This window comes from Mus caroli, unplaced genomic scaffold (assembly GCF_978045245.1).
Source record: "Mus caroli unplaced genomic scaffold, Mus_caroli_1 scaffold_13, whole genome shotgun sequence".
Taxonomy (NCBI): Eukaryota; Metazoa; Chordata; class Mammalia; order Rodentia; family Muridae; genus Mus; species Mus caroli.
Window position 1 is genome coordinate 19625724 of NW_028227268.1, and position 22819 is coordinate 19648542.

A 22819-nucleotide genomic window follows, 5' to 3' on the forward strand; every position below is an offset into this window, starting at 1 on the left:
GTTTTGTTTATGAGACAGGGTTTCTCTGTGTAGCCTTGGCTGTTCTGGAACTCACTCTGTAGACCAGACTGGTCTCAAACTCAGAAATCCGCCTGCCTCTGCCTCTCAAGTGCTGGGACTAAAGGTGTGCACCATCACACCCCGCTTATTTTATTTTTTACTTATTCACTTTACATCCTGATCGCTACCCCCCCTCCCCGCTTGCTTTCACCACCTCCCACAATTCTTGCCCATCTCTCTCCCCTTCTCCTTAGAGTGGGTGGGGGCTCCCCTGGGAATCCCTCCACTCTGGCACTTCAAGTCTGGGAGGATAGGTGCTTCCTGTCCCACTGAGGCCAGACAAGGCAGCCCAGCCAGAAGAACATAGCCCACGTACAGCAACAGCTTTTGGAATAGCCTCTGCTCCAGTTGTTTGGGACTCACATGATGATCAAGTTGCACATCTGCTATATATGTGAGGGAGTCCTAGGTCCAGCCTGTGTTTATTTAAATTTTTTTAATTACATTTATCTGTATATGGTGTGTGTGGAGGTCAAAGAACAATTTGAGGGAGTTGTTTCTCTCCTTCTATCATGGAGTTCTCAGATACTGAAATCAGATCATCAGACTGGGTGGTAAGCACCTTTTCCTGCTGACCCATTTTGCTTGCTTACCCACCCCCAATCTCTGTCCACCTCCCCCTTTGGTATTTTTTTCAGACAGTCTCATGTGGCCAAGACTTCCTTGAGTCATACTATGTAGCTGAGGATTCCTCTGAACTTTGACCCTTTGGCTTCAGCCACTCTAGTTGACACTGCATTTATTACAGAGTATAAAGTGTTGAGGTCAATGCCAGGGCTTTGTGTGTGTTAGCAAACACTGCCAACTGAGCTGCACCACCAAAGCTGGGAAGAATATAAGACTATTGAGTAAAAAGAATATTTTATTTAGAAGTAGTGTTATAAAGAAACGAAAGAATCTGAAAGCAAATACACTCTCAGTACTTGGGAAACGCAGGAGAATAAAAAGCTCAAAAGCAGCCCGGGTCACATCACAAACCTGTTTCCAACAACAAAGAACAAAAATATTACCACCAACATAAATAGCAGGATATATTATTTAGAAAAGAAAACGTTTAAAGTATTCTAAGCACATGCCCCTACCCCCACCCCACCTCCTGCCAAGGTATGGACAGTGTCACTATTTACCTTGGGATAGCCCCAATCAGAACCCTCCTGCCCAGCCTCTTAGAGTGTCGGGATTGGTGGGTACATGCCAGAAGGCCCTGCAAATCTGAGTTTGTCTTTTGTTGTTGTTATTGTTTTTCCTTTGAGACTCTATAAAATCCTGGCTGTCCTGAAACCCATTATGTAGACTAGATTGGCCTTGAACTTGAAGATGTCTGCGTGCCTCTACCTCTGCCTCCCTAATATTACCTGATTTGTTTTTTTATCTTTTTCCTCCCTACCCCAACACAGACTCTTACTATGTAGAACTGACTGGCCTGGACTCGAAGGGATCTGCTTCAGTCTCCTGAGTGCTGGGGTTAAAGGCCTGTGCCTGTCCATGAGTTTTCTGTGTGTGTTTGAATGCCATGGCATGTGTGTGGTTACAGGACAACTTTGTGGAGTTCACTTTCTCCCTTTCTCTTTCCATGGGTTCCAAGGATTGAACTCATGTAGTCCAGCTTCACAGCAAGAGCTTTCCTCTGTTGAGCTGTTTGTCAGCTGCAGACTTGTCACTTTAGATCATAGCATTCCACTCTGGTTCCTGAAGTCTTATTTTCATTTCATGATCAAAACCACATTTAGTCCATTTCTTACAAGTCCCTGTAGTCTTTACCAGTCTCACCACAGAACGCAGGTTACAAAAAAATGGGTGTGGCTCCTTTGTAATTCCAGTGTAGGGGAAGCAGAGACATACAGATCCTTTGGACTGACTGGCTAGCCTAGGCTATATGGTAAACTCCATGATAGAGCTTTTCTCAAAAAACAAGCTGAATAGCACCTAACGAGCAGTGCAGGAAGTTGTTCTATGGCCTTCTTAAACATGTGCACCTGGACATAGCACCAGCACCCTGCCCTTGTGCATGCAGCAGGGTTTGAATCCTTGTGAAGACTTTTCAGCGCTCAGCGGCCTTCTGTGTGGTGACCTATAAGGTTTGCTTATTTGTTACGTCTTTTGATCTGTATGATGGTCTTGAAAATAGAGGTGGTAGTCTTCTACTTAGACTGTTGTGCAAACAGTAGCAAAACACATTGCTGATTATCTTCTCTTGGAGATATGGAATTTTATAGCCCAGCCTTTTAAGGGGACAACCCTAAAAATCTGTACTAAGGAATTCATGAAAGTGTGTGTGTGCTGGGGTGGGCAACTGTGAAAAGTACAAGGAAAGTGGTTTACATGAAGCTGGAAAGTCTTGGGAGTTTTAAATTAACCCTGAAATAGTAAGAACTTCTCATTGTAGTTACAGAACACTTAACACAGCCAGTGGTAGGAGATACAACTAACTGCAAGAAGCCGTTTGCTTGTCAAGATTTTTGTCAAGGTACTACTATTATCAGCTATGTAGCTCCCCAAATATTTTCTACCATTCAGACTTTAGAATTGAAGTGAACCATACAGACTATTATTAAATCTTCCTTTATTTTGGATAAGCTAATAATGTCACTCAGTGAATGCTGATGTAATTACGGAACTGTACATAGTCACTTTATAAACACACTCTTTGTTGTAGTTGTGGTCATTGCTTTGTTTTTGAGACCAGGTCTCCCTCTCCCTCTCGAGCTCTGCCTGGCTTATAAATCACTATTGTATTTAGCCTCTGCTAGCCTTGGATCTGCTGTAGTTCTCACCCTGAGCCTCCCAACTGCTGGTAATTCCTGATGGGAGACACCATGCCTGGCTTTTTTTGGAGTTCTTTGATTAAAAGATATCCACATAAGGGTGGCTGGGGAGATGAATAAGACAGTGCTTGTGTTGTAAGCATGTAGATCTAAATTTTGGGTTCCTAGTTCATGTCTATAAACATGGAGATAGTAGAGACAGGAGAATCTCTCAGGCTTGCCTGGCTTGCTAGCCAATCTGAGAACTCTAGGTTCACTGAGAGAACTTGTCTCAAAAAATAAGGTGAAGAGACAAAGAAGACACCTGAGGTTGCACTCTAGTGTCTATATGCCAGTGTACACACATGCATGGTACAATCACACACACACATATACACACACACATGTATATATGTATATGTATATGAGCACATATACACAATAAAAATAAAGGAAAATATAAATCATTAGACCTGAGGTCGCTTAGTGACAGTTCATGGGTTCTATTCTCACCACTACAAAAACAAAACAATAAGTAGATATATATATATAAGCAAATTCCAGTTTCTCAGCAAAACATCCGATACACTCTCTGCAGGAGTGGGTCTGAAGTGGAGTAGATTCTCTCTTTTCTTTATGTGGATTCCAGAACTCAAGTTGTCAGCTGGTAGAGCAAGGTGCCTTATCCACAGAGTCAGTTTATTGGCTGGCCACAGGTCATTTTCCTAAATTTGGGTCCAGTGAAAGAACAAAAATGTTTTCAATAATTTAATTGAAATTAAATAAAAATTTCCACACTTTGAAAATAAGGAACTGAGCAGGGTGTGGTGGTGCACCCCTTTAATCCCAGCACTTGGGAGGCAGAGGCAGGTGGATTTCTGAGTTTAAGGCCAGCTTGGTCTACAAAGTGAGTTCCAGGACAGCCAGTGCTATATAGAGAAACCCTGTCTCGAAAGGGAGAGGGGGAAGGGGAGGGGGGAGAGAGAGAGAGAGAGAGAAGGAACTGGATTTAGCTCATTTTGAAAAGAAATGGACTCTTCAAGAGAATACACAGTTTTGCTATTAATGCTTGCCTTTAAAAAAAAACAGAACATGGGGCTGGAGAGATGGTCCAGTGATTAAGGGCTCTGGCTGCTCTTCCAGGGGAGCTGGGTTCAATTCTAAGCACCCACATGATGGGTGGTTCACAGGTGTCTGTTACTTCAGGGTTGGACACCTTTACACGGACATACATGCTGGCAAACCATAAAATAAAACAACAGAAGAAAATAAATGCGGGGTGGTGGTATATGCTTTTAATCCCAACACTTGGAGGCAGAGGCAGGTGGAGATCTGAGTTCAAGGTCAGCCTGGTCTACAGAGTGAGCTCCAGGAAAGCCAAGACAACCCAGAAAAACTGTTTGTTTTAAAAACAAACAAATAATAAAGTATTTAAAAAGTTGATTGTTACAAATTATTATTTGGTTATTGTAAGTGATATTCTTTGTGATAGGATCAGTCATTGATTGGAAATAAGTAAGGGGATTTTTTAAAAAAGAAACATGGTACAATCTCTTCCTGTTTATATTCTTTGGAGTCTGTCTCCCATTGTGACTTTGTTCCCTTGACCTGTGTATTTCCTTAATAGCATAATAATATAATTTAATAATGTAATCTACTTAATGCAAGCAGTAATTTCATCTTCAGGTTGGTTTGTAATTTGGATATTTTCCTTGAGTTAACTTTTGAGAAATTATAAGTGGTGGCTCTTTTGAGGCTTTTCTTCCCCTGGAGTTATTTTTCCTTGAGTTGGTTTATGTGCGGAAGGATAGATATTGGTGAGTCTATGAAGTCTTTAACAGGAAGCAAAATTTTGAGCTGAGCCACTTAGTTTTACTCATTGTTAACAGAACTCAATTCTTTAAACACTGAATATCTAAAGTTGTTTTCTAGACTTCTAGTTATTAATTATTTTTTTTTTCTTTTTTTTTTTCTTTTTTCCTTTTTTTCAAGATAGGGTTTCTCTGTGTAGCCCTGGCTGTCCTGGAACTCACTTTGTAGACCAGGCTGGCCTCGCACTCAGAAATCCACCTGCCTCTGCCCCCCACCCCCGAGTGCTGGGATTAAAGGCGTGTGCCACCATGCCCAGGATTATTATTTTAAAGTGGTCTTGAAACCCTGTCTCCTCAGGCTCCTTCCATAGTTCTTTTAGTGAAATAACAAAGCAAAACAATAGATCATTGTCTGGTTGATTCCATCTAATTTTTACTGTGATTTATTTAAGGAGTCCCATCTTAGACCCTGAATACTGATTTGCCAGAATGAATCTGTTAACTGAGAGATTGGAAGCTAGAGAGCTAGAGTTAGTTTTCTCCCTTTAACAGACTGACGTCCCGACCCATCCCCCGCCCCTGGGTTACTATTGAAGAGGAGATTGTTCTCAAGTAGCAGTACAAAAATCTCACACCCCATCTGACCAGTACAAAAACAGCTGCTGTAGCACAAAATGTCCTTCCTCCGTCCTCACTGAAATCGGGGGAGGGACAAAAGCCCAGTTGGTACTTTACCCCTGTCCTGTCTGCCTGCTAGAAGGCCTGTTTCCTACCCTGATGGTTTCTGCCTAACAAACCGTGTTTCTTTTTTACAGCATTATGATCCTGGACTTGTTGTGGTGATGGTAAACTTAGCAGTGGTAATTTTTATTTTCAGACTGAATTACTCCTTTTGTCATCAGTGCACCAATATGTTAGGCTTACTCTCTCTGTTGTAGCCTCATCCTTCTGCTTGGTCTTTTCATTTTCCTTTCCTTATGCAACTTGTCTGATCCTTGTTCATTGAAGGGTAATGTTAAGAAGGGATATATTTGTTCGAACTGCCAAAAAGAATCAGTTAAAATATTAAATTTTAATAGTCAAAACCTTGATTCTCCCACCCCCAGTGTAATGGGCACTAGCACTTGCTACTGCAATTTATAAATAAGTTAAACAAACTTTGACTGCCTTAGAAGGCAAAAGTACTAATGCAGAATTTATAAACAGGGGTTTACAGAGGTAAACAATTTGGTACAGAGGCACCAAAACTTTGTCGAATCTTTCAAGATAAATTCTGACCAATGGAAAAAGATTCTAAAATAAATTTCTTTGATGTTTCTTTTTAATTGTTTCATTGGACTATTTGCTTTTACCAGTAAATCCCTGACTGAGACGTTATGAAAGTGATATTGCACCTAGGAAGTCATTTTTATAACCTGTCTTCACTTTGGTCCTTTTGCTAGAGATTGCAGTCACTGCTCAATTATTATACCATTGGGCGGAGGGGACGAGCGCTGCACGTGCACGTGCTCTGTTATCTGGTAGTCCTGGACGCATCTACTAGAAGACTGTGTTCCAGAAGGGTTTATTATTTACTTTTTAAAAAAAGACTGTGATGATAATTGTTCGTTTCCTACCTATTTATTGTTTAAAAACAATAATAGGATCTCATTGATAAGCAGTTAAACTTCTGAGTGTCAATAATGGAATATTGTTGACGAGTAGTTAAATTTCCAGATTTGTTTTATCTGTATGATTTAAAGACCAAAAAAACCATTAATTCCATAAATATAAAGTGACCAGACACAAGTGCTGGTTAATTTTCATTTAATACTTCAGGACTCAAAACAAACCGATTTTTAAAAATTATTTTCTTTGATAATATCCAAGATTTAGCCTGATAAAACTCAAATTTCTTGCCCAAAGGTATAATATGTATATATCTATATATATGTATGTGTGTGTGTGTAACAAGAAAAACAAAACAAAAAACAACTGTTTACACCAGTCTGAGTGAAATGATGAGGGAAGTAAACATTGTGTTTTTTCACTAAAGGTGAACACTGGGTAAGGTAAGTCCTTTCCGTTACATCACAATGAAAAGCGCAAGTTGTGATGTAAAACAGCTGTGGTAGTAAAGTGCTTGTCTGCCCCATTTTGCTTTGTTTGGCTGGTTATGAGTGAATTAAATATATATTTACTTTTTAAAAATCTCCAGCATAGATCAATTAGTTGAAAGTCAATTTTCTTCGCAACTAGTCCTTTTCACAGCTTGCCACTTACCTCCCGCAACCAGTTGTTGAATCAAACCAGGCTTGTCCTTAAGGGCAAGTAGCTGTCGTTTTTTTATGTAAAAATTTCTTTTGATTGGAAAGTGTCTTTCAAAAAACAAAAGTTAAACATATACTGATATATCGTTTCTTCTGTTGTTTAAAATGCATTCCCCCCCACCCCTCATTCAAGCATTTAAGATATTCATCACCAGTTTAAGGGATAGACGGGATGCTTTCGGAACAAAATTGTGATTGTATACTGGAGGACCAGGAGTTCATGGTCATCCTCTCTTACTTACTGAGTTTGAGGCCAGCCTGGACTACATGAGACCCTGCCTTATTAAAACAGACAAACAAAAAAAAGAAACTTGTAAAGTTCTTTATTGTCAACTCCCATTGACGGATCCCCTCACTTAGCTTTGCCATAAGGACCCGGAATTCTCTCCAGCTGGGCCTACCACTGAGGGCTGTTGGGTTTAATCCAGGAAAGGAGGGATCGGATGGAAGCTGTGAGAATGGCTTTTGTTTGGTTCACTGTAGCTTTCTGGTCTCTGCACTTCAGGCAAGATCTAACCACCCAGACCTAATGTTTAAGTGAACTATTAGCCTAATTTTATGTCTCAACTTAATTCTGTGTTCCTGTTACAGGGAGAACAGACCCTATTCCAATCGTTGTCAAGTATGATGTCATGGGCATGGGTCGAATGGAAATGGAGGTAAATTGATCTCATTAAGACTAATTTTATGGAATATATAAAATTGCCATTAACTTCCAAGTTAAATGTCAGTATAAGTGTATACTTACCAGATTGAGCATAATTAATTTTTCTTTGACCAATTAAAAGTGTATTTGATGTTTTCATTTTGTGCTGTTTTTGAAGCACTGAGGATGTAAATGATGCCCCTGTAGAGGAGTTTTCTGGTGTTGTACAGTACAGAAAGATCAATCAGGTCAGGCTCTGGCACTCGTTTAATGGACAGTGTTGCCCTGTGCTTAAAGCACTGCTGTAGTAGATGCTCTGCCCATGCAGGGTTATATATATCTGTTACCTACAGTACCTTCATTTTATTGTCTGAAATACTGTCTTCATTTCATTCTAATTCCTTGGAAGTAAATCTTGAGCTGAAATCTTGTAATCAGCAGGTGGGTGTATTGGCAAACATCAGGAAAGAGATTAAGGAACTTTGCTTTCTGTTCTCTGTGACATGACAGTAAAGCAAGAACTAGCTGAGGGAAAAAACAAGTTCCATGCTATCAAACACTATGCTTGTGCAAATGACATTTTCATAGTTAGTCTTGGGTTCTTTAGGAAATAAGAATAAATGTGTCTATTTTTGTCAAGCTGGATTATGCCGAGGATGCTACCGAACGGCGTCGTGTCCTAGAAGTAGAAAAAGAAGACACAGAGGAGCTGAGGCAGAAGTACAAGGTGACGTAAACAAAGTCATTGTTGTTGAGAACATTCATACAGAAGAGAAAAGAAACTCATTTTTGGTGAAAAGGGTCTCCCTGACTGATAGCATTTGTTTACATTTAATAGTGATTTGTGATAATCTTATTGCCTCAGTGAAAACTGAAATACCTACTCCCTATGTATGTTGGGGAAATTGCATTAATGTTTGAAAGTATTAGTCCTAGGTAGCATACAGAAAGTCAGGCAGTAGCAGGAAAATGATGGTTGAGTCCTTGGAGGCTTTCCTTTTTAAAAAGAAAATGGGTAAGAGGGAAGAGGGGAACATTCATTTTATGTGTAATGCCACAGTGTGTATAGAAGTCAGAGAACAACTTCCACCCAGAGAGCAAACACAGATCCTCTGGCTTGGCAGCAGGAGGCCTTACCTGCTCAGCAGTCTCCTCTAGCCTGAGCTAAACTATTGTTTCTTGTGACAAATTAAGAATTTTCTTGTTCATTGTTAATTGCACTCAGCCCTAAAGTTCCCCTCCCCACCCCCACCCCCCATCTCCGTCTCTCTATTTTTTTATTTTATTTATTTATTTTTGTTTTTCGAGACAGGGTTTCTCTGTGTAGTCCTGGCTGTCCTAGAACTCACTCTGTAGACCAGGCTGGCTTCAAACTCAGAAATCCGCCTGCCTCTGCCTCCCGAGTGCTGGGATTAAAGGTGTGCGCCACCACACCCAGCCTCTGTCTCTCTTTCTATGCCCCCCTCCCGCCCCCCGCAATGTGGACATCACAGTGAATTCTTTTTCTCTTTAATGGGGTGGGTATGGAGGTGGTGCTTGCCACTGTATATGTAAGGAGGGTAAAGGACAACTTTGGGGAGTCAGTTCTTACCACGTGAGACAAATGATATTTTATTTACATATATGTCTGTGCCACATGTGTACCTGGTACCTTCAAAGTCTACAAGTGGGCTTTAAATCCCTGGAACTTACAGTTCAGATGTTTGGAAGGTACTATGTAGGTGCTGGGAACCAGACCTGGATTCTCTGCAATAGTGCTTCTAAATACTGGGCCATCTCTCTAGTCCAGAATAGTTTCCTTTTTAAAGGACTATTCATAATAAACTTCAGCTTAGAACATGTAAGTTAAGCATTCAGAAATAAAATAGGCAAATTAGAAGATAAAAAATAGAGCTCGGGGGGGCTGGTGAGATGGCCCAATGGGTAAGAGCACTGACTGCTCTTCCAAAGGTCCTGAGTTCAATTCCCAGCAACCACATGGTAGCTCACAACCATCCGTAACGAGATCTGCTGCCCTCTTCTGGTGTGTCTGAAGACAGCTACAGTGTACTTACAGATAACAATAAATAAATCTAAAAAAAAAAAAAAAAAGAAAGAAAAGAAATAGATCTCATTGAGATAATCCTATAGAAAGAGCTGTATCTGTGCTTCCACAGTCCTGAGTTCAATTCCCAGCAACCACATAGTGGCTCACAACCATCTATAATTAGATCTGGTGCCCTCTTGCTGGCAGGCAGAGTTCTGTATACATAATAAGTAAATCTTAAAAAGAAAATAAAGATTATCCTATAAAAGCTGTTTTTTGGTTGTGATACTTAAGGTGAAAATGGAAAAAAGGGGATTTGTTATAAAACTAAAAAACAAAACAAAACCTACCGTATAAAGGGGAAGTAGAGCCGTAGCCTGCCTACTCAGTCAAGCATCTGTTAAAGGCCCTTCAGAGTCTCAGTGCTTGGAAGTGCCTATAAATTTAGCCTAGGTATCTAGACTTCCCTCAGTAGTATGGAATAGAGAAAGGGATGGCATACTAGTTGGAGACAATAAAAATGTTCTGTCAGTCTTGAAAACCAAAGATCTATTATTTCCTTTCATTGTTAAGATAGATAATAATAGAGTAAAATTAAGGTAATTATCATTTTACAGACTTAAAGATTAAAAAATAACCAAGACTGGGGTGATAGCAATCCTAGAAGGACTCCTGGAATCCAGGAGGTATCGGGGTGCACACCTGTCTTCCTGGCAGTCAAGTAGCAGACAAGGTTCTAGACATGATGGCACTTAGGGACAGGAGGCAGGAGAACTGCCAAAACTTTGAGGACAAGACTGACTTGGAAAGCAATGGTTAGCAGATGTCCATGTATAAAGCCCTTAGTACAGCAACCTGACTTCATGTTACACCATGCCAGATGTGGCAGCACATGCTGTAATGCACAGGAGGCAGTGACAGGATGACCCCTGGAAGCTCGGGACCATCTAGCATGTCCATACAGTGAGAGATCTTCCCCACACAATGTAGGAGTTGAGGATTGACACCCCAGGTTGTTTTCTGACCTCATTGCACTCACATATATTGAACATACACAACAAAACAAATACTTAAAATTTTTTTAATGTATAGAGAGATGGCTCAGTGGTTAAGAGTACTAGCTATGCCGGGCGTGGTGGCGCACGCCTTTAATCCCAGCTCTCGGGAGGCAGAGGCAGGCGGATTTCTGAGTTCGAGGCCAGCCTGGTCTACTAAGTGAGTTCCAGGACAGCCAAGGGCTATACAGAGAAACCCTGTCTCAAAAAACCACCAAAAAAAAAAAAAAAAAAAAAAGAGTACTGGCTACTATTCCAGAGGACCTGAATTCAATTCCCAGCACCCACATGGCAGCTTACAACCATCTATGATTCCAGCCCTAGGGTTCCTGTGCTATTTAGCCTCCACAGGAACTTCATGCAGGTGGTACCTTGACACACTCAGCAAGCACTCATACATATGAAATAAAAAATGGAAGATGCCCCCCCCCCCAAATGGAAGATGTGTGCTGCTATTTGGGGGTTCTAGTGCTATCTAGGCTCACTTTTTTTGTTTTGTTTTTTGTTTTTTTTGGGTTTTTTATTTTGTTTTTGGTTTTTGGGTTTTTTTTGGTGGTGGTGGTTGATTCAAGTCAGGGTTTCTCTTTAGCCCTGGCTATCCTGGGCCTGACTGCCCTCAAACTCAGAAATTGGCCTGCCTCTACCTCCTAAGGGCTTGAATTAAAGGTGTGCGCCACCATACTTGCCTAGGTTCTTTATGTTTGTTTGTTTATTTGTTTATTTTTTTAAAGGTTTCTCTGTATAGCCTTGGCTGTCTTGGAATAGAACGTGCTCAGTAGACCAGGCTGGCTTCAAACTCAGATCTACCTGTCCCTGCTTCCCAAGTGCTATGATTAAAGGCATGCACTATCCAACCAGCCTGACCTAGGTTCATTTTTAAATGAATTAGAAATTGCAGAAGAGTTATAAATTTAGAGCTTATTTTGTTTTTTTTAAGACTGAAATGACTGTACATGAAGAGCTTGGCATTTCCACTGCTCATTTTTAAACCCGATCAGTCATGGGTAGAAACTGCAGGAAGGAGGCTGCAGAGATGGCTTAGTGGTTAAGAGCACTGACTGTTCTTCCAGAGGTCCTGAGTTCAATACCCTGCATCCACATGGTGGCTCACAACCATCTGTAATGAGATCTGATGACCTCTTCTGATGTGTCTGAAGACAGCAACAGTGTACTCACACACATAAAATAAATAAATCTGAAAGGAAGGAAGGAAGGAAGAAGCAAAACTGCAGGAAGTGCCTGTGGAGCACAGTTTGTTTACAGGACAAAATTACTAGACTACTTGACTTTCTCTTCCCTCCAGATTGTCTTACCTGGCTGATCCTTTTTCGAACTTATAACATTTTTGTGTGTGTCTTTATTTTTACAGATTTTTAATTACCTGTATTTGCTCTGTTTGTCTGTGCGTGACCAAGTCCATTTCCATGTCTGTCCACATGTATTGCCACACAGGCCCAGGAAGGTCAGAGGACAATCTCCTTCTACCATGTAGGGCTCACAGATTGCACTCAGGTTTGATGCCAAGTGCTTTTATCCACTGAGCCACTATACTGTCCTATTCCTGTTTTTAAGTACTGAGCCATAATAACATACCTATCATCCAAAAATGTGGCTGACTAAGAAAGGATGACTGCCTCAAGGTCAAGGCAAGCTTCAGCTACGTAATGAATTTTAGGTCATCCTGGGCTGTGAGTGACTGTCTCAAAGCAGTAACACATCCACCCTCATACACTGAAAAGGATAGCATGTCCTAGTTACTCAAGAGTCTCTTACCAGATAGCGGGTGCATGTGTGCCCATAGTGCATGTGGCTGTGAAGGCAGTGGGGTCAACCTTTGTGCTATTTTTCAGGTACTGTCCTTGGGTTTTTGTTCTTTGGTTAGCATGACTATTCTATAAGAATAATATGGAGTATTGGACTGTTCTGCTAGAGAATCTGAGCTGGTTTCTAAAACCCACAACCACCTGTAACTCCAGCTCCAAGGGAACCCATTGCCCTCTCTAGTCCCCTTGCACACCTGCACACAAAACATACTCACTACAAACAAAGCACACACACGTATGTAAATAAAAATAAATCTGAGCCGGGCATGGTGGCGCACGCCTTTAATCCCAGCACTTGGGAGGCAGAGGCAGGCGAATTTCTGAGTTCGAGGCCAGCCTGGTCTACAAAGTGAGTTCCAGGACAGCCAGAGCTACACAGAGAAACCCTGTCTCGATAAATAAATAAATAAATAAATAAATCTTTATGAGGCTGAAGAGATAACTTAGAGGATAATAGCACTTACTTATTCTCACAAAGGACCTGAATTCTGTTCCCAGAATCAACGTGGCAAGTCACAACTTCCTGCAACTCCATTTCACAGACTCCTGCACACACAGTTATAAATTATTACATGTAACAAGTAAAATAAGTAATAAATGAGTGGTTTTTTAATGTTGGGTCTCAAGATGTAGCTTACTTTTTTATTTTATAAACATGGAATAGGTTTAAAGGGTATTTTTTAAAAATTAATTTTTTTATATAAATATACTGTAGCTGTCTTCAGATATACCAGATGAGGGCATCAGATCGCATTACAGATGGTTGTGAGCCACCATGTGGTTGCTGGGAATTGAACTCAGGACCTCGGGAAAAGCAGTCAGTGCTCTTAACCGCTGAGCCATCTCTCCAGCCCTAAAGAGTATGTTTTAATGTAAAGTTAAAAGGTGAACTAATTTTCCCCATACATAGAACATAAAATTAAACTTAAAAACATAATTTTTGGTTAAATAACCAGGCATTGAATTTGGGGCCTCAAATGTGTTAGGCTGTGTACTCGGCCACTGAGCTGCACCCTAGTCTGAGAATCCTTTTATGGCTTACAGCTGAAAATCCTTAGACTATCAAAACACCTGAAAAAAAATGGTAAAGGGTAACTTTAAGTAAGCATTCAGGAGGCAGAGACAGGTGGATCTCTTGTGAGTTTGAGGCCAGCCTATTCTACAGACTGAGTTACAGGACAACCAGGGCTACACAGAGAAACCCTGTCTCAGAAAGCTTACAAGGAAGGAGGGAGGGAGAGAACGAACAAATGAATGAATGAATGAATGAATGAGAATCAGGCTAGGAAGAAATTAACAGGCCAAAATTAGATAAGGTAACATAACTGCTGAATTTGTTTTGGATATGGCATTTTGACCAGCTGACAAACTTTACATTTTAGTTTTAAGTCCACAGGGAAGATTTAGGGGAAAAAGAAGTTGTTTTCTGTGTAGAGAATATAATAGATACTCCGGTGGCTGGGACCCTAATAAACTATTGTCATAAATGTTGACACCACAGCTTAGCAAGTCTTAGCATCTACTTTCCTGCAGAAGGGCTAGTAGAAAAAAATTAGCATCTTCAGGCAGCCCGTTGCTCTCTTGCAGTATCATTGCAAAAATAGTCTAAAATCCCTTAAACAGAACAGGTGGCAAAGGGGTCAAGCAAGGGTCAAGGTCATAAGCACCCTAGCTAGGCAAGACTTTTACCACTGAGCTGCATACTCAGCCTTTGCTATACATACAAAGGTAATTGATTTAGCAAACATTGTAACCAATTGAGATAATCACGTAATGCTCCCATTCCCTTATTAATAGGATATGTTTCACTGACTTTTTTTTTCTTTATGTTGAACCTTGAGTCCTTTTGGATAAATCTAATTCCTCTTGATCCTGGTTAGTATATGCTTTATTCCAACTGTTAGTTTAAAAGTTAAAAAAGGAATTATAATGGAGCTAGAGAGATGTCTTAACAGTAAAGGGCACCTGCTATTCTTGAAGAGAACCTGGATTCATTTCCCAGTACCGACATGGCAACTCACAACTGCCTATAACTCCACTCCATGGGGGTCTAAACACCCTCTCTTGGCTTCTGTCGGCATCAACACATACATATCACATAGACATAAATGCAAGCAAACATTCAAAATAACAGTATCTTTTAAAGATGAATAAAATGGTGGGACATGATGACACAGATATTTGCTGTATGACCCTGGCTAATTCAGTAATCTCTATGTACTAGGGATAGCTTTTAACTCAAGACACTCTTGTCAGCCTGGGGTGTCTTGAACAGGTAACACCACTGTGCCTGATTAAATTGTGTCTTATATTTTGGTCAAGGACAAAATAGAGAATGCTATAGAATCTTGTCTACAGTATTGCCAAAAGGGAAATAAAATTTCACTCTCCTGAACACTTGTTAGAACACACACAAATTGTTACCCTACCAAATTTCGCCTTGCATTCTATCTGGTTTTTACTGGTGCCATTGAATTTTCTAGAAAGCTATTTTTCTCTCTGCTTGGATAGTAGCTATCTAAATCCTACTGAGTTGGCTTTTTTCTTTTGTGGTTCTTAACAGGATTATGTTGACAAAGAAAAGGCAATTGCAAAAGCCTTAGAAGATCTCAGAGCCAACTTTTACTGTGAACTTTGTGATAAACAGTATCAGAAACATCAGGAATTTGACAACCACATCAATTCTTATGATCATGCACACAAGCAGGTAAGGAATAACTAACTACTCGGTACCAAGGAAGAAGGCTCTTGATTGTTAACAACTGTAGGCGTTTATGGGTGTGACTGGCTTCTTTATCAGCCAGTCTTTATTTTGTACCTGATACTCTTGATTCCCCCCCCCCCCCCACCCACCATGGGAGCTTTCCCAACACAACATCCCTGACAGTCCACCACTATTTTAAGTAGCATAATGGGTTGTGAATTTCTCAAACCTGAAGTAATGCTTTAAGTAGTTTTTTTCAATATGGCGATTGATCTGAGGACCACTGGGAGAGCTTACATCAGTTTCTCCCTTCCTCAACATGTGAAACTTTTTTTAAAGAGTTCTCGTAGACTGTGTTCTCCTGAATTCTGCATATATAAGAATTCAAGTTTTATTGGCTACTATTTTTTATCAGTAGGTCATTTTGTACTCCATATGCCTTGAAAAGTAACTTAAATCCTGATGAAAAAATTAAAATACAATAAAATTAGACACTGTCTTAACAACAACAAGCCACTTTGTCTTAATAAGTCTCTACTATGAGGAAATGTGAAACACCTTGACCAAAAGCAACTTAGAGAGGGCAGGGTTGGTATCCTAGGTAAGAGTTCATCACTGGGCCTGGTGAGATGGCTCAGTGGGTAAGAGCACCCGACTGCTCTTCCAAAGGTCTGGAGTTCAAATCCCAGCAACCACATGGTTGCTCAAAACCATTTGTAACAAGATCTGACTCCCTCTTCTGGAGTGTCTGAAGACAGCTACAGTGTACTTACATATAATAAATAAATAAATCTTTAAAAAAAAAAAAAAAAAAGAGTTCATCACTGCTGGAAGTAAGGGCAGGAACCTAGAAGCAGGAGCTGATACAGAGGCTGTGGAAGAGTGCTGCTTGTTGGCTTGTTCCTCATGGATTGCCTAGTTTGCTTTTTAATAGCACCCAGAACCAACCTCTTAGACTCTTGATAATCATTTCAGTTAAATTGCTTTCAAACAAACAAACAAACAAACACAGTCTTTAAATGCCCCAGAACTCCCTCCCTATGTAGACCAAGCTGGTCTTCAGCTTATGGTAGCCCTCCACAGATACGCAGCCAGTGTTAGGATTTCAGGATTATGCCACCATACCAAACAAGATGGCTGAGCTATCTCCCCAGCCTCCAAGTTGCTTTTTAAGAGGAAAGAATTTCTTTCAAAGCAAAATATTTAAGAAAGTGCAAAACTAATTAAATTCATATTGACTAATACCTCAGTGATACAGCTCTTAAGTGTAATAGAAGTTGTTTCAGCTTGATTCGTTCATTGATTGATTGATTGATTGATTCTTGCCATTCTCATTTGTTTTCCTGTATATGCCGACTGATTGGTTTCTGATTGGTTTCACTACTCTACTCGATTACAGCAGTTATCAGCTTGGAGAGAACCTGTTCCCCAGGGCACTTCAGAGCTGTTGTCTGGGTTCATTTCAGGTTGCTTTAACTAAGCAGTAGTATTCTTGAGAGCAGGTGGGTGGGGTGCAAAGATAATGTTAAATATTCTACAGTGTACAGGAAGTACCTCAGAATAAAGAGTTATGTGGCCTAGAATTACAGTCTCTGGTACTGAGGTTCACTGCTGAAAACCTTGAAATTGATGATGCTATTGTTTCATGTTCACCTAGCACAGATCATAATTATTTTACATCTCTGGTGATACCATAAGCATTTATAAAGAGCTCGTCTAGATCCAATATGTTCACTTAAATTGTTTTTGATAATCAAAAGTATAAAATTAAGAATTGAGCAATCTGAGGAGATGGTTCAGATGATGAAGTACTTGCTGTACAGTGTGAGGGCGCTTGGCACTTTGTAAAGTGCTTGTATGGTACTGTAAATTCTGATCCCTAGCACCCATGTACAGAGCAGGATGGCAGCCTGTACCTGTAATTTCTGTGCTGGAGAGGCAGAGACGTGAATATCACAGGTTCTTTAACCAGTCTAATTAGCAGGTTCAGTGAGAGATCATGTATCAAAAAACAAGGTGGAAGGTGATAAAGACAACTGACACCCAACCTATAGTTTCCATATGCACAAGCACAGACATGTACACATGTATGCATATACATATACCTACTTACATACATGTATAATAGATAAAATTATGAGTTTCTTACAGAGAACTCAAAAATACTGTCCACTAATACCGAATATGATTGAGAGCCATGACTTGGAAAGATCTTTAGTTGTGTCATTCACAAATGCATGTTAGTTCATTCCTTCACCTGAGTCAGAAACACACTCTCGATGTTAAAAGACCTAGGCTTCATGGCGCAAGCCTGAGGTTTCAGTTTTTAGTAGGTGAAGGCAAGAAGATTTTTAATTTGAAGCCAGCCTGGGCTACATAGGAAGAAGTTTCTGTCTCTACAAAAAAAACCAGTTGTAATATGTATGACTTTGGTTTTTTTGTTTTGTTTTGCTTTTGTTGGAAAGTAGAGCATATCACTATTCTTCGTGTTCATGTCTTTCTACAAACTGTAGATTCTCAGGCCAGCATGTTATAAAGAGCCTTAAATGGCTTTTATTATCCCAGCTCTTTTCTCCACTCTTTCATTCCTTCCTTCCTGTCTTTTTTTTCTCTTTTCAAGAAAGGGCATTTGCTCTTGTTCTTCTCTTGCCTTCTTGTTCTCACCCTTGTTCTCCCCTCCCTCCCTTCCCCCCACTTCCCCACTTCCCCACTCCCCCACGTGCTCATGGCTGGCCTCTACTCCTCTACTCTCTCTTTCTTGCCTCTCCTGCCCTCTTGACTCCCCTCCCCATGCCCTGAATAAACTCTATACTAAAAGAAAAGAGAAGAAGAGAGGGCATTTGTTGCAAAACCATGCTGGCCTCTAGAGTCCCTTGTCCACTTCCCTCACCTTGCCTGACCTCTATTAAAAATTGTAAGGAACTATCAGTTGACTTTGCTACAGCACAGCTAAATCTCAAAGGAGATAGGATCATGTATTTTATCCTCTTCTGTGGACATGAACTTACATCTGGGCCTGCCATTTTTCAAGTTGGTGCTCTAAAATCATAAAGGCACCTTGTGCTGCCTTCAAGCAAGACACAAGAGGATTATTATGACTGAGGTAAAAGGTAAGTAGTTTACTCCGTGGTAGTCCTAGCTTTCATCTTCCGTCAGAGGTTCACCACTAACACTTTGGAGAAAAGCCTTGTTACTGGCAAACTAAAGTAGGCAGGCCCTGGGAAATACTGTACATTTCTTAAGGTCCAGTTTCTGAAAAACAAGCAGCAGCATGGTTACTCTGATTTGTGGGGTTTTTTAGGGAAGGAGAAAGGACACTTTCACACGCCTCTATTTGCCGGCTTTTCTCACATTCTCCAAGACTTTTGTGAAGTCGTTAATAAAAAAATAATTGAGACTCAGCTTAAACTTTCTAAGTGTAAAAGTATAGGCACTGTGATTCTAATTCGTGTACTCTGTTTTATTACCTTTTGAAATCTCCATTGATGAAGCCAACCATGCTTAGGAAATAGCCCACATGTGATTACTTACTAAGCTATGACATGCCTGAGTGCACAGTAAAACAGTGATTGTGTCCTAGCCCTGTCAGCTTAGTTGTAAGCTACAGTTAAATATGAAGCTTAAAGTTTTTCCATCCCCACTTCCCTGGCCTTTTAATTATCTTACATGCTGATAGATGTAAAAGCCTCAAATTCAGACTGCAGGGAATCTTTCCCAGAGTGAGTCTGTAGCAGCATTTACTAGTGAATACTGGGGTTGGAAGGGTAGCTCAGAGTGAATGTTTGTGGTCAAAGACCCGGTTTGCTCTTCTGGGCTGCAAAAAAAACACCAAGAAAAGAGTAAACATCTTACTGTCACACGTTCATCTGTCACTTCCTGTTTGTGTCACCAGAGATGATTGCAATACAATAAGTGGAAGATCAAAGCTCACCTCAACAAATCTATTTGGCTTAGTCTTCATGATGTTAGTTTTTCCACTTAATTTTAATTGGTTCCCACCTTAAGAAAAAATCTGAGTCATATACAGTGACATACACTTGTAGTTCCTGAGGCAGAAACCTAGAGCTGGCTTCTGCAGCATGACAGTCAAGTGTCTTCTGCGTTTCTGTGTGATTGACTGGTTTTGGTTTGTTCTCGTTGCTGCTGTTTAATTAGACAGTTATGGTGATGTGGGATTACAGATATGAACCCACCACGCTTTGAGGCCCATCTCTCAAACAAAACAAAACACCTAGAACTGCTCAGTAAGTCAGCCTTTGATTCATCGTGGACTGTCTGATGCCATTGGGACTATAGTTGAGCAAGCCTTGATTCCAGCTTAGTAGTTGCTGTCTCTCACTCTCCAAACAAACAGCTGTATGTTCCCATCACCCTGTACAGTGTGTGAGTCATTGCCACATTCCTTTAAACACTTGAGTTGTCACTCAGACCTACTCAGTGTTCCTTCCCATGTCCCCGAGTTCTGACTTGACACTGGGCACACTGGAGCAGTCTCCAACCCTCCTGTGTTGGGCTCACTTCCTTGCAGTCATCTGATCTGATTGTTGTATCTTGGCATTCTACATCAGCTTCCAGTATTTCCTTTATTTTTACTCTCAAAGGAAATAATGCTTTCAGCATTCCTCTTTTTTTTTAACTGACTCTAGTATCAAAACTTCTGTACTTTTTACATGTTCTGAAAAAACTGAAGACTTATTTAACAATATAAATATCTGTTTCATCTGTGAATAGTAGTAGTTTTTGAACTTTGAAACAGCATGCCCATCACAGCCAGTAGTGATTTCACTGATTGGATTACACAGAATAGATAGAGGCTACTAATGCATGGTTTCCCTAACACTCTGTACTGGCTGGCTGGATCTTTGATGGTGTTACCTAATCATAGTTGGTTATTTTCATACTTAGTATTGCCAGAGAGCTGAAGTGTTTGGGTTTCTCTTGGTACTCAAAGAGGAATTGGGCTCTGAATTACAGTGTGTTCTGAGGAACAGTTTGCAGGTCGCTGTGCTCTCGAGGCTTCACTGTTTGCTGACTTTTTTTGTTTTGGTTTTGGTTTTTGTTAGTTTGACTAGGATTTGTTTCTGTCATTCAGTTCTCTATGTGGGGTGTGTGTGTGTGTGTGTGTGTGTGTGTGTGTGTGTGTTGAGGGATCAGAACAGACATAACCAGTTGAGGGAAGATAATCCTAGGGCCAAAATTAAACAAAAGTAGCTAACTATCTAAATCATATAGCTGTGAACATATTCCATGTGTGTGTTTTGTTTATATTGTTTGTCCTTAGAAAGCCATATAAAGTATCCTGAGCCGGACGTGGTGGCTCACGCCTTTAATCCTAGCACTCGGGAGGCAGAGGCAGGCGGATTTCTGAGTTCCAGGACAGCCAGGGCTACACAGAGAAATCCTGTCTCGAAAAAACAAAAACCAAGGTGCCGGGTGTGGTGGCACACTCCTTTAATCCCAGCACGCCTTTAATCCCAGCACTAGGGAGGCAGAGGCAGGCGGATTTCTGAGTTCGAGGCCAGCCTGGTCTACAAAGTGAGTGCCAGGACAGCCAGGGCTACACAGAGAAACCCTGTCTCGAAAAAACCAAAAAAAAAAAAAAAAAAAAGTATCCTGAATCCTAAAGCTTCATAAATATTGACTTAACACAGTTCCCCTCTCAAGTAGTTAGTTACAGTGTTGAAACAGAAGTATAAAGAGAAGAATGTGTCTTGGAGCCTGTGTACAGCTGTGCAGAGTGAGCTGTGCTGGGTTTGGAGTCTTATCACTGGGTGCCATTTTCTTTGGGACTGTTTTACTTCATAGTGAATGGAGTCATTTGGTCACTCTCTTAAAACTTGAGCATGTTTTGATCTTTTCACCTACTAAGAGTAGGTTACTTGCCCAGTAATCACAACCTAATTAGCTTTGGAAACGTGTCTATTTACAAAAGCTATATGCTTTTACATGTAGTTGATGAAAAAAAATCAAGAGCTAATATTGCAGGTAGACTGCATATTCTCTTATTATGCATTTCTAATTGTTTCTCATCTTAGCACACAACTGTAATTTAAGTAAAAACCAGCCGACCGTGTTCATGTTCTACTGTTTCAACTTGGTTTTTTTTCGTTTGTTTGTAAATTTAAATTCATTTCAGTCATACACTGTGATAGTAATTCTAAGATGAATCGTGTATTCTGAAATCGTGTAGTCTGAAAGGTTAAAGCAACCCAAATAAACACTTTGTTACAAGTGGGCGTGTTACAAGTGGGCGTGTTACAAGTGGGCGTGCTGTGTGTGAGGAGAGCAGTGAAGCAGGAGCTGGTGCGTGCCTGACAAGTCTGACCTGCAGAAGGAAGGTAGGGTTCAAGGACAGACTGACAGACACGTGGCTCTCAGGGCAGAGTGCTTGCCTAGCCTGGAGAGGCCCCTAGATGGAGTCTCCAGTTGGTGAGAGGACAGAAAGGTCCTGTGCTCTCTGAACTGCTCTAGCTGGTCCAGTTAACCGTGGAGCTCTGCAGGATTTCCCTGTCACCAGTGAGGACTATCCTGGATGGTCTTTTCCAGAAACACCAGTCCCTGGAGCTTGGATTGGGTACAGTGGCCAAGTACTTGAGAGGTTGCTTCAGTTTGGCAGAAGGTCGTCACCGTTACCTTATACGAAAGGGAGACGTTAAACAGCAGGGAAAAGAGGCCCGGGTTTGGTGTTCTAGGACTGTTGATAGGAGAGGAGAAGGAATGTTTACAGGTTGAAGGAGGTCAGAGCATCCATATCCAGGAAGAGACTGAAGCATAGGAGCCTCTCCATGTTCTGTCTCTAGCTCTGCTCGTGGCCACACAGGATGCATAGGTAGTCTGCAGTCTGTCTTCAATTCACTGACTTCAAAAAGAAGAGCAACCAGGCGGTCTGTACTCTATAGACTAGTCTCACACTCAGACCTCTGCCTGCCTCCTGAGTGCTGAAGGTGTGCTCCACCAATGCCAGGACAGAATTTCTTATTTAAAAAGAGATTTCCTTTAAATAGTAGCTAATTTTGGTGTGTGAATTTTTTTTTATTTGCAAGTTTTGTTTTTGTTTTGTTTTTATGATAAAGTTTATTTTAAAAATAAAACTAGTAACTGGGTGGTGGCGCATGCCTTTAATCCCAGCACAAGGGAGGCAGAGGCAGGCGGGTCTCTTGAGTTTGAGGCCAGCCTGATCTACAGAGTGAGTTCCAGGATAGCCAGCCAGGACTACATAGTGGAAGTATGTCTTGAAAAACAAAGGAAAAGAAAAAAGAAAAAGAAAAGCAATATGAGCAGTTGTGACCTGCTAGGTGCTTTGTTGTTATTGACAATAACTACAGAGCCAGCTTGGGCAGGTCAGTGCTAGATGCCCTTTCTGAAAATAAACATAAAAAGAGGGCTGTAGGCAGTTTAGTTGTACAGCACTTGCCATGAGTAAGGCCTGGGACTGAAATACTAAAGGAAAGGGTGTTAGTTTGGCATTTAATCTCATAAACCTATTAATACCTCATTCTAATTTTACTGTGAGGACAGCTGAGGCTGTGAGGTACAGACTTGGGTGACTGGTGATGAGTGGCTTGACCTAGTCTTTCTGACTGAAGCTGGCCTCTTGCACCTTTCTGAAAGACAGGAGCAGCTGCATTGAGAACAGCCTGA

General features: G+C 40.8%; 1 protein-coding gene across 2 annotated transcripts in view; it reads left to right on the forward strand.

The window, feature by feature from the left end:
- Positions 1 to 22819, forward strand: part of Gpatch8 (G-patch domain containing 8) — a 78626-nt gene that overhangs the window by 40875 nt on the left and 14932 nt on the right. Inside the window, exons 5-8 of one of the 2 annotated variants that reach the window (XM_029483228.2) lie at positions 5431 to 5475; positions 7516 to 7583; positions 8211 to 8297; positions 15038 to 15181. In XM_029483228.2, the coding sequence (XP_029339088.1) occupies positions 7557 to 7583; positions 8211 to 8297; positions 15038 to 15181 (258 nt within the window). In that variant the 5' untranslated portion in view covers positions 5431 to 5475; positions 7516 to 7556. The remainder of the gene's footprint in view (positions 1 to 5430; positions 5476 to 7515; positions 7584 to 8210; positions 8298 to 15037; positions 15182 to 22819) is intronic. The other variant, XM_021177201.3, reaches the window with a different exon arrangement.